The sequence below is a fragment of the Fundulus heteroclitus genome, unplaced genomic scaffold (genome assembly GCF_011125445.2).
Source record: "Fundulus heteroclitus isolate FHET01 unplaced genomic scaffold, MU-UCD_Fhet_4.1 scaffold_258, whole genome shotgun sequence".
Classification (NCBI taxonomy): Eukaryota; Metazoa; Chordata; class Actinopteri; order Cyprinodontiformes; family Fundulidae; genus Fundulus; species Fundulus heteroclitus.
In genome coordinates, this window is record NW_023396668.1 from 1 (window position 1) to 12566 (window position 12566).

A 12566-nucleotide genomic window follows, 5' to 3' on the forward strand; every position below is an offset into this window, starting at 1 on the left:
TTCCATGGTAACTGCCTTTCTCTGCTAATCTCATAATCCGTAACATCTTATTTCTTTCTAATGAGTCCTTCCTCTTATTCTCATAAACGTGTATGCAGTTTGCTTCTTGCGACTCTCAGCAATATTCAAAGTATTTAGTGAGAGCAGCGGAGCTACAATGAACGGCTAACACCGAAGCTAACCGCTAAGCTACCAGGATACATAAACATTAAAAGTGTGAATGCGCAGCCTGCAACTGAAACTAACAAGGTTGGTAATACTGTTTCTGAACAGGATTACCAATTATAGCTTTAAGTGCTAGAAGTCACATCAAGTGATCAAGTTATCGAAACATTACCTGCCAAGGGTTGGTTTAGAGGAAAGTGGAGTCTACATCTGCACACGGTCTTTCTTGTATTCTGGTCAAACATGCAATACTTCCATACTTCCTTTATAGTGGTACTTGATATCCAAACAGGTATAATAAAAAGGCCATTTATCAGTTTATGTGTTAAATTAATTCAATTCTGGTTAAGGCCTAAAGAGAAACATTTGTTTTTCTGCATAGGAGAGCCTCTGCCAAACCTTGGAATCTATTCTCCAATGAATGGTGAAGTTATTGAAGTAGAACTTGGTGAGTTTTTTATATGCAGCATTGAGACACAAATAGACATGCTACATTTCTTTGCATCAGTATTATTATTATTATTATTATTATTATTATTATTATTATTATTATTATGTTTAATTCTTACATTAACTTTTTTCAAGGCACAGCTGCATTGATTACTTGTACAGCAGTCATAGATTCCTGTGGAAGTTCACTTTTCTGGTTGAGAAAAAATGAATTTGTAGAAAGAAATGACACCCTTCGGTATTTCTACAATTTTACAAACCCATGGTAAGTGCTGAACTTACATTTTTGTATGCAGTTGGATTGATACTATAGAAAAAATAACACACACACACACACACACACACAATAATAGCTTATTGATGCTGTGTATTTCCTGTGCTTTTCAGCAATATTAGTGAAGAGATGTCCCATTGGATGAACGCGTCTCTAGTCTTCAGAGAAGTGTTGGAGGAGGATCTGTCTACTAATTTTACCTGCAAACTTGAAAGTGATGAATTCACACGTTTTGCCACAATCACCCTCAATAAAACAGGTATGGCAATTTGAAAATTGAGCTAATATTCTCTATTGCACATCACAAATTACTAGTTTTACTGTATAAAAATGTGTTTTGTGTTGCTGTACTGATTCCGTGCTGTTAATTGTTTCCCTGCAGCTGGCCTCTCTTATTCTATCATAACTGTATGCGCAGTGTGTATCACGGTGGTGATGGCTGTGACCATTTTTATACTTGTGAAGTTTAAAGTGGATGTAACCCTTTTCCTGAGGGACAGCATTGGTTTGAAAGGTTGCCAGAGAAACACCTCAGGTGAGTCTATTTGACCTGCAAACCTTATATCAAAATGCAGCTGCACCAGAAAATAATCCCGAAGTCTCAAAGAAAAAAAGGAAGCCTGGAGTACTCTCAATTGATTTATAGAAGTTAGTGCATTTTGACTTAGGGGAGAGTGGAGTAAGATGAGCCAGTGGGTAAGTTGACCCACCCCCTGTGTCTAGACAACGGTACATATTTGTTGTCATTTGATCATAAATTACGCAAGCATCCTTCATGTTGGTGTTACTGTGACTAATAGAAGCATGTGAGGATTTTGTAAGTAGCTTTTCTTTACAAAAAATGTGTTTTTGCTTGTCAAAGTAAACTTTTTACATTCCTGCTATATTGACTTTGACATGAAAGCAAATTTACCCAAGTCTAAAAATGTATACTATAAATGTTGATGATTTACCTGCATATTAAACCATATCAAACAATTAGCTAAAGATAGGTTTGAATTGCTAAGCAAGGTCATCGTTTTCCAAAGTGGTGGCTATGAAGTAAACTGAGCCAAATAAATTTAGGTAAGTTCAGCCACTGAAGCATGATTAACAATATGTCTAAAATGCTAAATAATTATTTAAATGTTCTATTACATTGATTTACATATTTTTTTTCTTCCTAATATTTAACACATTATGGAAATGTAACCATGGCAAGAAAATACAGCAGAAAGACAGACTAGGGGTTTATTCCCCCTGAGGAAATGGAGAGAGGAGCCACTGTAGTCAAGGCAGAAAAATCCATAAGAGCTTGGTTGAGAATCTTGAGAGCAAAGACTTGAGAGCAAGATTTCTCAGAAGAATCCTACTTTTACTTTAAAGAAAGAGGTGGTACATTTTCCTCAAAGTGAAGTGGTAAGGACGTTTCCTCAACCTTAAAAGGCTGGGAAAAACTGCATAGAGAGAGTGGCCATTTATAGTTCCCTGCAACTGTGAGGGATGCAATATGGATTAGTCAATTCTTCAGAAAACGAGTTATAATACTCTTGACAGTGTTCAATCATATCATCATTTTTATTAAAATATTTTTCTATTTGACCTGCTATAGTTTAAAGTTTCCTTTAGGATCATTCAAAATAATGCCCATGTTTAAAGCGGAATAAGTTAATGAGTCAATTTACTACCAGATGGCTTAACTTACTCCCTGACATGGCTTAACTTACCCTTAAGACCACTTTTTTTAGGAAGTCATATTTTTTTTCCTTATGTCATGAATGCTTTCTTAGCGTTTCCACTGATGGAACACGGGCTGAAATAAATGTAGACAATTTGGTTTCACTTGCATATCACTTTTCCTTGCCTAGAAATCTTGATAAGTAAAAAAACGGTCCAACCCAACAACAGCAGCAGAGATTCTTTGTATTTGGCTCAACCTGGTTTAAAATCTGGTTTGTGATTTGCCTCCCTTGGTTTGTGCAAATGTTCTATTTTCCACACAGCTTTTACAACAGAGGGAGAAGCTTAAGAAAGTTACAAGGCTAAAAGCACAGAAGAAACAACAACTAATTGTTAACTGTAAAAAGTGAAAGAAACATTGCAGATGTTCAGCTTATTTTGTATGAGAATGAGTCTCTAAATTAGTAGTGAACTTTGATGGGCTGTAGCTTGTTTGACAGAGGGTACTATTTTTTATGTTTAGATGGGAAAATCTACGACGCGTTTTTATTGTGTTACAAAAGTGTCACTGATGGAGGACTGAGTGAAGAAGACAGGAAATACCTGGCAAGTACTTTGGAAGATCAGTTCGGTTACAGCCTCTGTCTTTATGATCAAGACGTATTACCTGGTCAAGGTAAGTTTACATAAAAAAAACCTGGACTCATAAATACTAACAATGTAATACTGACCCTGCGCTTGTGCTCTTTGCAGCTGTAGCCGAGGCCGTGTTAGACTGCATAGATGAGAGCCGGGCTGTGATTCTGGTTCCCAGCTTTCCGGATCCTGAGCTAGGAAGCGAGGTGCTGAGTGCCATCCACGCTTCTCTTGTGGAGAAGAAGACGCGCTTGATTTTCATAAACACGGAGCAGATGGAAGCCTCGACATCAGGCTCCTTTCCAGAGGCTTTGCAGCTTCTCAGTAAGGCTGGAAATAGCGTCACCTGGAAGGGAGGTCCACCCTCCTCCTCCTTCTGGAAGCAGCTACGTTATCACTTACTGGCCCCACAGCAAGCACCAAAGATGGGCCTTTTAGAACAAGAATTCTAAGATGATACCAGATCCTAACTAATCAGTTTACACTGCACATACAGCATATGAAATATGATGAACACCAATCCGTTTGGTTAAACACATTAAGGCAGGATTAAACTTTGGACACTTTTGCACATTCTCTACATTTTATGGTAGTTTCAATTTAATAATGATATTGTCAGACAAAAATGTATTACATGAAATGCTCAGGTTGGTTTGCATGTAGCTGAGTGAATTAAGTGTTCGATCTCTTAAAGTACAACCAGAACTCAGATTAGTTGTGTGGCTAATGCTGCGCACAATCAGTAAATAATTTAAAAAGACAATAACTTTGTTGTGTAAAGCACTCTAGTCCACAAAATGAATCTAGTAAATTTCAGCTTCTCAACCACCACAGAACATAAGGCCAAGACAAAAGATCTACAGAAGGCTGGAATTGGCTCCAAACACATCAGCTAGAAGCTTGGTGATTTAGAAGTGATGGTTGTTTGAGGAATTATTGGGAAATGGTAAAAATATGGTCACCCTGTGTTTGGAGCTTCATGCAGGGTCTTGGCTTAGCAAGTTGAACCACAGTCACCAAAACAATTTAGGTAACACACTACATCGTAACAGATGTAACTCAGCAGGGGGTCAAATACTTCCCTTATATTCCCCACTGTGCATGTAGACTACAGAGTACCACAGTGACATTATTAGCTGGGAACACCTGATCTGTGAAAATTATTCATTAGTATTGTATTGCATTAATAACACTTTATTACTTTGAGTCATCCAAGTAATGTAATTTTTAGCACAATACAACTGAATAGAAGAATGTGAAGTTAAATCTGTCATAAGTTTGTTGTTTTGTACACGGACAACTCAGGTTTAGGCCTTCTAACTGACTGCTTTTGCTCAGATCTCTTTTAGAAATGTTCTCACTGGATCATTTAGATCTGGTCTAAATAGTCTAAATAACTTTCCATTCCAATCTGTGGATTCCAAGAATCTGTAAACTATGAGGAATATATGACTTTGCTCATTGTACACTCTGTTTATATGAAACCTTCCAGCAGATGTGAAAAGTTCCCTCTAAGATTACACAAAAAAATGGGTGTATCTAGGAATATATTATTGATCTAATTTTGCTACATTAAAGAACACTTCAATATTATATAAATCATCTAACATTCAAGAATTATTTACAATTAGCTGTGGATTGTTGATTTGACAAGACTTTCTAAAATAAAGTATCTGAAAATAAAATAACGGAAAACATTTCTTCACTGACTGTCAAGTGTTTCTCATATCATGTCTGATTGGTTGATTAGCCCCTAATCAGACTATTTCCCCGGAAGCTTGGGCTACATAGTTAGTGTCAGGATGCAGCTTATTGGCTGCAGGCTGAGCCTCTCTCCCTCTCTCTTGTTCCTGCGCAGCCTGATCGGTTTCACCTGGCAGGCTGCAATTAACCCGCAACTGCTTCCACCTGTTTCCACCGCTTTATAAGACTCACCTCTTTCTGTTCCCATCGCCGGTCCATAGCGTTCACTCCCGCTCAGTTCTCTGCCAGAATTCTTGTCAGCTCCGTTTTTGTTACCGTCAGCCTGAAGACTCCTTTCCACCTGGTTTTAGTTACAGTCAGCCTATAGACTTTCCGTCAGCTTTGGTTTCTCCAGTGCACGGCTCAGACGTTCTGCTCTCCAGTATTCGGCTCAGAGGTTCTGCTCCCAAGTCCACGGCTCAAGAGGTCTGCTCTCCAAGACCTCAGCTCAGATGCTCTGTCCTGGTCGCTGACCTTCGGCTCCAGAGTTCCTCCCGGTCAGTCTCTGCACCCTACACCTCCGTCTGTTGACAGACTCTGGTCCCATCATCATCCATCTTCCACACCATTCAATAAAACTCACTCCTAAGAACTAGCTCTGTGTGTGCGTGCTGTGTCTGAGTTCATCCTCGAAAAATATCGTAACAGTTAGCAGAATCTGGGTTCAGAAAGATGAACTAGAAAATCCATCAAGTAGCCATGCACAACCAAATCAGATAGGATGATGAGTCCTCGCAGCTCCTCCCTTAGTCAGGGATCACCAATGTAAGTCAGTACAACTTTTCTCAAAGACTTAGCAAGTCTGTTTTTATGTTGGATCCCAGGCCTGGCACAGGTGGGATTCAAACCTAGGTCCCCTGTACCAGAGACACGAAATGACCCTGCTTTACCACAAAGGGATTCAACCAAGTTGGACAGGAATGATCGTTATTTTGTATTTGGTTTCAATATTTCAGTTTTCCTCCATGTTTAGATTTATGCTCAGTGTCGCTGGCACCTTTTAATGTTTTGTTTTGTTGCTTCACAACCTGGAGTTAAAGTGAATCGTTTGAGAGTTTGCACCATTTCATTTACAGAACATGCCTACAACTTTGAAGATGTGTTATTTTTTTTATTGTGAAGCAAGCAGCCGATATAACAATATAACAGAAAACTTCAGCATACACAACTGTTCGCCCCCTCTCAAAGTCAGTACTTTGAACAGCCATGTTTTGTGGCAATTCCAGCTGCAAGTGGCATCGGATTAGTCTCTATGAGCTTTGCCCATTTCTGAATGAAAAACTGCTCCAGCTCCTTCATGTTGGATGGTTTTCACTTATGAACAGAGATCTTCAACTTTAACCAATGAGTCTCAATTAGGTTAAAGTTCTCAAACTTGACAAGGTCATATCAACAGATTTAAACGTTTCCCCTTAAACCAGTCGAGGGTGGCTTTAGCAGTACGCTTCAGGTCATTGTCCTGCTGGAGGGAGAACCTCCGTCCCAGTCTCAACTCACAGCCAGACTGACAGAAGTGTTGCTCAAGAACATCCCTGTATTTAGCACATCCATCTTTTCCTTAACTTGGATCAGTTTCCCTGACCCTGCTGGTGCAAAGCATCCCCACCACATGATGCTGCCACCACCATGTGAGGGGTAACGGGTACCCGCCTTTAATGACTGTAAATAGGAATTGGGCTTATCAACTAATAATTACAAACCTTATTTACCACAAAAAGGGGTGTTTAACCAGTTGTGAAACCAGGTCAGATCAGCCACCAGTAAATGTTAACAAGCTTAATTTATGATTGCAATCGGAATCACTAATCATTAACCACAAGCAAATGAAAATGTCTGTTTGTATATTTGTGTTGTTAACTCAAAAGGAGTGATTTGTTAACGCACAGCATGGGGCACAGCGGGGCTAATATTTGGGGCCCATTTGGGAAATCCAACAGCCACCGAACTAATTTTGTCCTCAGTTTCCATGGTCGCCCCAAGTGTGTTTCCCCAGATGGGTTTATGGTGGGCCTTGAATGGGCCCCAGCTCAGACCCAGCCAACAAACGTGTGTGGGTTACAGGTGGGTGAAACCAAATCAGATATTTGGGGCCAACTTGGGAATACCAACCATTTAAACCATACACTGTCTCCGTGTTTGTCACTTCCGGGACACCATGGAAGATATAAACATGACAAGATCGGAATAAAAATACGTTATGTAAAGGTGGCAACCAGATTATTGTGATCAGAATAAGGTCAATAGGAATAATTTTATATACATTTCATTCAGCCCCACTCTGCATATATCAGAAAGCCTCTATTCTCAACACAGCCTGGTGGAAGTAAACGCATGCCATTTTGGATTATTGAATTTTTGCCCATTTAAAGGGTGAATTCTGATTACTTTCACTTTGAATTTCACACATTTAAAGCCAATCAAGGAATTTTGTGCATGTAAACATAGCTAAACAAGAAAGTTCTGGAAGAATGACTACAGTTTCAGTGAGCATCTACCATTCAAACATCGACATTTTGCGCTCATATATGCCAGTGGTGCGCAATTGCACTATGACCACAGGTACTAGTAGCCTCTGTTACATGACTCAGAGACGCCGGCCAACAAGGCTGGTTAAGCTCATCACAAACATGGCATACCTGTAGAATAAGTGACGAGGAGGTGAATGTGGTAAATTTTTCTCATTCTGTAATAATGAAGGTGTGACGACTTTTATCTAGCTGTAACGGTGCGCCACGATCAATTACATGTAGTGGAAACCCTGAGATGTACAGGGTTGAGGGACTTTGTGAATCATAACAGGCTGTTGCAGGAAATATTTTTAGCACCATTTGCTATGACAGTGAAGCTGTTGTCATTGATGTGAGATGGTGTGCTGCTGTATGACTAGTCTGCTGTGGAGAAGGTGTTCTTCACCATCACCTCAGATTTGTCCTTCCTACAGCTCACTTTAGAGCCTGCTCAGGTGTTAGTTGGCTCTGTTGCTACTCCCCAAACAAACCACAAACCATTTGAAAAGAAATACTCTTCAAAATCTTGTTAAATGCACTGATAGATCCAAGCTTCTTCAGGAAATAGATTTTACTCATCCCCTTCCTGTGTACAGCTTTAGAGTGGGGGAGTTTCCACTCACATCGGGGGTTGATGGCTGTTGGTTGTAACACTCTGGTGACTGTTGTCCTTCTAATCCTACAACCACCCCTCAGTGGTCTTGAAGTTGTTTGCTTTCCTTTGAAGTCATCATAAAATTAGTCAACCAAAAGACAGCTAATGCATTAACCTTCTACCTGAGAAAGATGAGAAGTGAGTGCTACGTGGTCATATTTAAACTCAGCTCCAGACGCCCTGCCTGAAAACTAATTGTTTCACATTTTAATCTGCGTTCTGTACTTCTGAGCTCCTACCATGGGTAAGTATATTGTTCATTAAAACGTATTGTTTATTATTTCTTGAGCTGTGTGTTTCCAGACAAACTTATATGGAGACAAACCTGGCCAGAAATTGCATACAGTTTTTTTTTTCCAGTTTAGAGATTTTATTTTTGCATTTTCCACAAATCTTTACCACTGTGTTTCTCTTCATGTCCGACTCATGACTTTCTCATCAAATTGCTGCATAGTTCCAACCAAGATAAACCAGGGGTTTAACCTTGGTTGGATCTAAGCAGACATAGGTGCATAGAACAGCAAGCGAATCTGCCCAGACACATTTACTTCAACCAGATGTTATTGCTATGATTTTTGCCACAAATTCAGATCTGGTGTGTCTTGACCTTATAGATATAGTGGGGAATCCTGTTCAGAAACACTTTTTACGGTGGGTGAAAAGGTCCCTCCATCCTGACAGTAATAAATACATTATGAATTCAGAAAAAGGAGGTAAAAAAAATTTAATCTCTGTGAAAGCTGCAGGCCTGTAAAAACTCTGACCAATCCCTGCCGTTTGGTCCGAATGGCAGGGATTGGTCTGTCCCGCAAGTTCCGGTGGTATCACTTTATCTATAGGTTGTTCCACATGTCAATCATTCTGATGCACTCACGTAAAGCCAGTGTGCTTGCTCATTTTTTGCTAAACTCCGCTTATTGGCTGCGCATGCCCACTTCTATCTGGTTAGCTTCGGTGTCAACCATTCAGCCAGCTACGTGGGAGTGGATCCAGCCGCGGGCTCAGAGACCCGAGGCTCTGGGGTGCCCCTCCCACGGGCGGGGGCCCCAACACAGCCTTGGGGGCCAGACTCCAGAAAGCACCCGCCAAGAGTAAGCTGGCACCTCCCCAATCATCCAGCCCCGGACACCGAGGACCACAAACGCACCAGCGGGTCAAGGCACCGCTAATGGAGGAGAGCAGGATGGTGGGATGCCTCTGCCTGCTTAAATGTCGTGTTGTTGCATATTGTTCCCCCATATTGTGCGATTAAAACTGGGAGAGCCAAAAAAGGGGTGCCCGGCGCAGGCCCCCCTCGCCCCCATTTATCCTACCCAGAACCCTCAATGTCTAAATGCGAAGAAGCCACCAGGGGTGAGGCCTACACAATCAGGCCCCTCCCCCATGCCCTCCCCCCTTCAATTAATGCCCTACGTACATGTGTGTTGTTAGAATGTTATAAATAAAAGTGCCTAAGATGTATAATAAACTTGGGGCCAAAAATGTCATCGGACAGCAGTGCTGGGAAATCCTGCCCAGCAATACCCCCACCGCCCAAGGTCCTACATGTGTGACAGTATGATGAGGCAGAGGGAGGTATCCGGGGATGGGGAGGAAGAACTGGGGAGCAGCATGCCCTCCCAGGAAGTCAGTTCCCCCGCTGACTTCAATAAGCACCCTGATCGTCGTTATAATCACCGTCAACCTTAGTCACCGTTTTTTATCATCGTCATTCCAGGTCATTATTTTGGATGTCATTTTGCTTTATTTTTCAGTGTTGATCATAAGTGTATTGGTTTTGATTAAGCATCATCATAACTTCGGAAAATAAATTGGAAAATGTAAGTGGGGCTCATCAGGCTTCTAGGAGACGCGTCACAGTGTAAAAACCCACTCAGCCAGTGTCAAGGACTGCGTTTAGTGAACCTGGATCAAGCCACACACTGAGGTTCGTTTAAGAGTTTTATTGAAGGAATGATGGATCGTGGATGATAGGAACCACAGGGCTCCACCGGACAGGAGCAGGTGGATGGTGACAGCTGGAGCAGGTGGACCGTGGGTGCTGCACTGCGGAGCCAGTAGGCGCTGGGAACCAGGAAGCCTCCTGGGCAGGTGAGTGAGCGCTGGGATCGAGGAGGAACTGGCAGCACAGCAACAAGCGTTCTTAGGCGCAGGGAGAGCTGCCGGCAGGCACAAAGAAGGAGAGCAGGACAGGCATGAGGCGAAGGAAGCGATGAGGGAGTCGAAGGAGGAAGGACTGACGGACGGACGGAGCTCACAAGCAGCGTGACGAAGGTTGCAGGCAGAGCAACGACAAGGTTCCGGCGGAGAAGAGCAGGCTGAGGAGGGTTTATGTAGCTGGTTTGACAGGTGGGCTGAGTCAGGCTTGATTAGTGGCGGCAGGTGACAGTGACCAGGTGAAGTGGCCTATACTCTACATTTAAAATCTTACTGCCACCTTAAACATCTAATCACCAATTTACATTTTTTATAATGCATAAAGCATTTATTTTTACATATAAAAGTTTCACTTTCTTTTCTTTATGATGATGGTGTAACGTTCCTGGCACTGGGGCTGTTAATTGCTGTCACCTGCTCCGGCTCCACCTCACCAGTATAAAGGTGCCGTGCCTCTCAGCCTCCAGTGCCAGAACGTCTCGAGCCATCTCGGTGAGAACTTCCAGCCCTTTCTGAATAACCCGTCTGTCCGTCTGAAGCCCAACCTGTTTTTGCCCTGTTTTTGAGCCAGCTCTGCCCTTCTTGGATTTTCCTGCCCGCCTGAGTTCTGCCTGTCAGCCTCTGGATCTCGGACTGCCCACCCGTGTTCTGACCAAATCAGCCCGTGAGTACCTGAGATTGCCTGTCCCCTAAACTGTCTCTGTTTCTGGATTCTGACCCGGACCTGGACCTGGAACCTCCTTTTGGATTTGCCCTCGGAAACCTCTGCCTTATCAATCGACCTCCCGCTATCGGACCCGGACTGGACTAGGACAAACGACCCTGGATTCCTGCACGGACTCTGCCGTTCTCAGGGACCAGAAGTAACCCTGACAACCCCGCTCTACACCAGGTTTAGTGATCTAGCTTCAAGTCCACAGTTCTGTCTGGCTCCGCTGATCACTAACCTGTCGTCTCACCTCCAGGAGCTGCCAGCCGATGAGCGTGAGCCGCACGCTGCAAGGGCCGTGCAAACCTTTCCTTTTAATAAAACATCAAAGCGTCACTGACCTGTTTTCGGGTTGTCTTTTGGGTCCATCCAAATTCATAACAGATGGATGAAATTACTTTTAACCTTATCCAATTTAGAGCTTATTTTAGGTAAGTATAAAGCAATACACTTTAAATATACGTTTAATATATGTATTTATCTTGTAGTGAAATAATAAAAAGGATGGAATTGGAGGGAAAAGGAAGAGAAAATGTGATGAGAGTGCAGAAGAGGCCGTTAGCGAAGGGTGTTGGAAAACAGAGGAGGCAAAAAGAGAACGATGAAGGGACAGAGAACATAAAATGCTAGGTCTGTTTGGGAGACTTGTTGACCCCCTAACCAAGTAAAAAGTGTTCCCTAAATAGTAGCAGCCGGCTTAGTTTGATTTTATCTGCTTGGTTGAATTTGTTTGATTGTTGCAAATCTAAATGTCTGAAAGCAGCAAGTTATGTTTTTAATGTTTATTTGTTTTATCTGAAGGTGGCTGTGTTTCCAAAATAGTAAGCAACTATGCTTCCTGTCAGCTGCATTGATTGTTTTTATCCCCAGAGCTGTTCATGAAGTTGTAAAAAACATATAGAGAACAAATATTCATTAAAATGCTTTAATGTCTATTATGTTTTACTTATATGTTGTGTGCCTTCATCAGTGATAATACCTTGTTGTGACATTGTTTTCTTTTGTTACAGAATATAATATACTTTTTCGTCATTTTAGATCTGTTTTGGGTCTGTTTTATTATTATTTATCAATATTTTCCATTTCCATTATTATTTTCCATTATTTTTTTTATTTTATTTGTGGCAATAACCACTCTGCTATGTCTGATCTTCCCAAATTTCGGTTCATATGCTTTAATCTCCATAAAACAATTACTTGTTGCAATTCTAACCAGTTTTGGCTGTACAATTAAGGTTCAACACCTGCAGATCACAACAATTGTTTGTGGACATTTTTTGCAACCCTTTACCTTGCACTCAGCTTTCTATTAAAATGCATAGATACAGTATGATGTAAAAAGCAAGCTGCTTTGATCCTCTTCTTTTCTCAGTTTTAAACACACTGCAAAATGTGTTGTCACAATCCTGTAATAGAGATGCATAGACGATGCACAAAGCAGCCCAAGTCCAAAGAATACATTTACAAGACTTAGAAAGTCTGGAAGAATATCCATCTCTTTTTTTTCTAATGCTTCCAAAGATTGCAAAAAAAAAAAAGTATAGTTTTATATAAACAAAGTTCACACAAATGCTTCGGGTGATTTAAAACTTTTGCAGAGCATTTTCTTTC

The 12566-nt window shown here is 41.4% G+C and overlaps 1 protein-coding gene across 1 annotated transcript; it reads left to right on the forward strand.

Annotated features, from left to right (window-relative positions):
• Positions 1-547: 547 nt before the first annotated feature.
• Positions 548-4818, forward strand: LOC118559264 (interleukin-1 receptor-like 1; the record flags this gene model as incomplete). The annotated part of the gene is given in 6 exon segments (XM_036129951.1): positions 548-613; positions 751-880; positions 1003-1148; positions 1272-1424; positions 3072-3224; positions 3302-4818. Coding segments are annotated over 6 exon segments (983 nt in total), but the record flags the coding sequence as incomplete, so codon positions are not given.
• Between the last annotated feature and the right edge of the window lie 7748 nt (positions 4819-12566).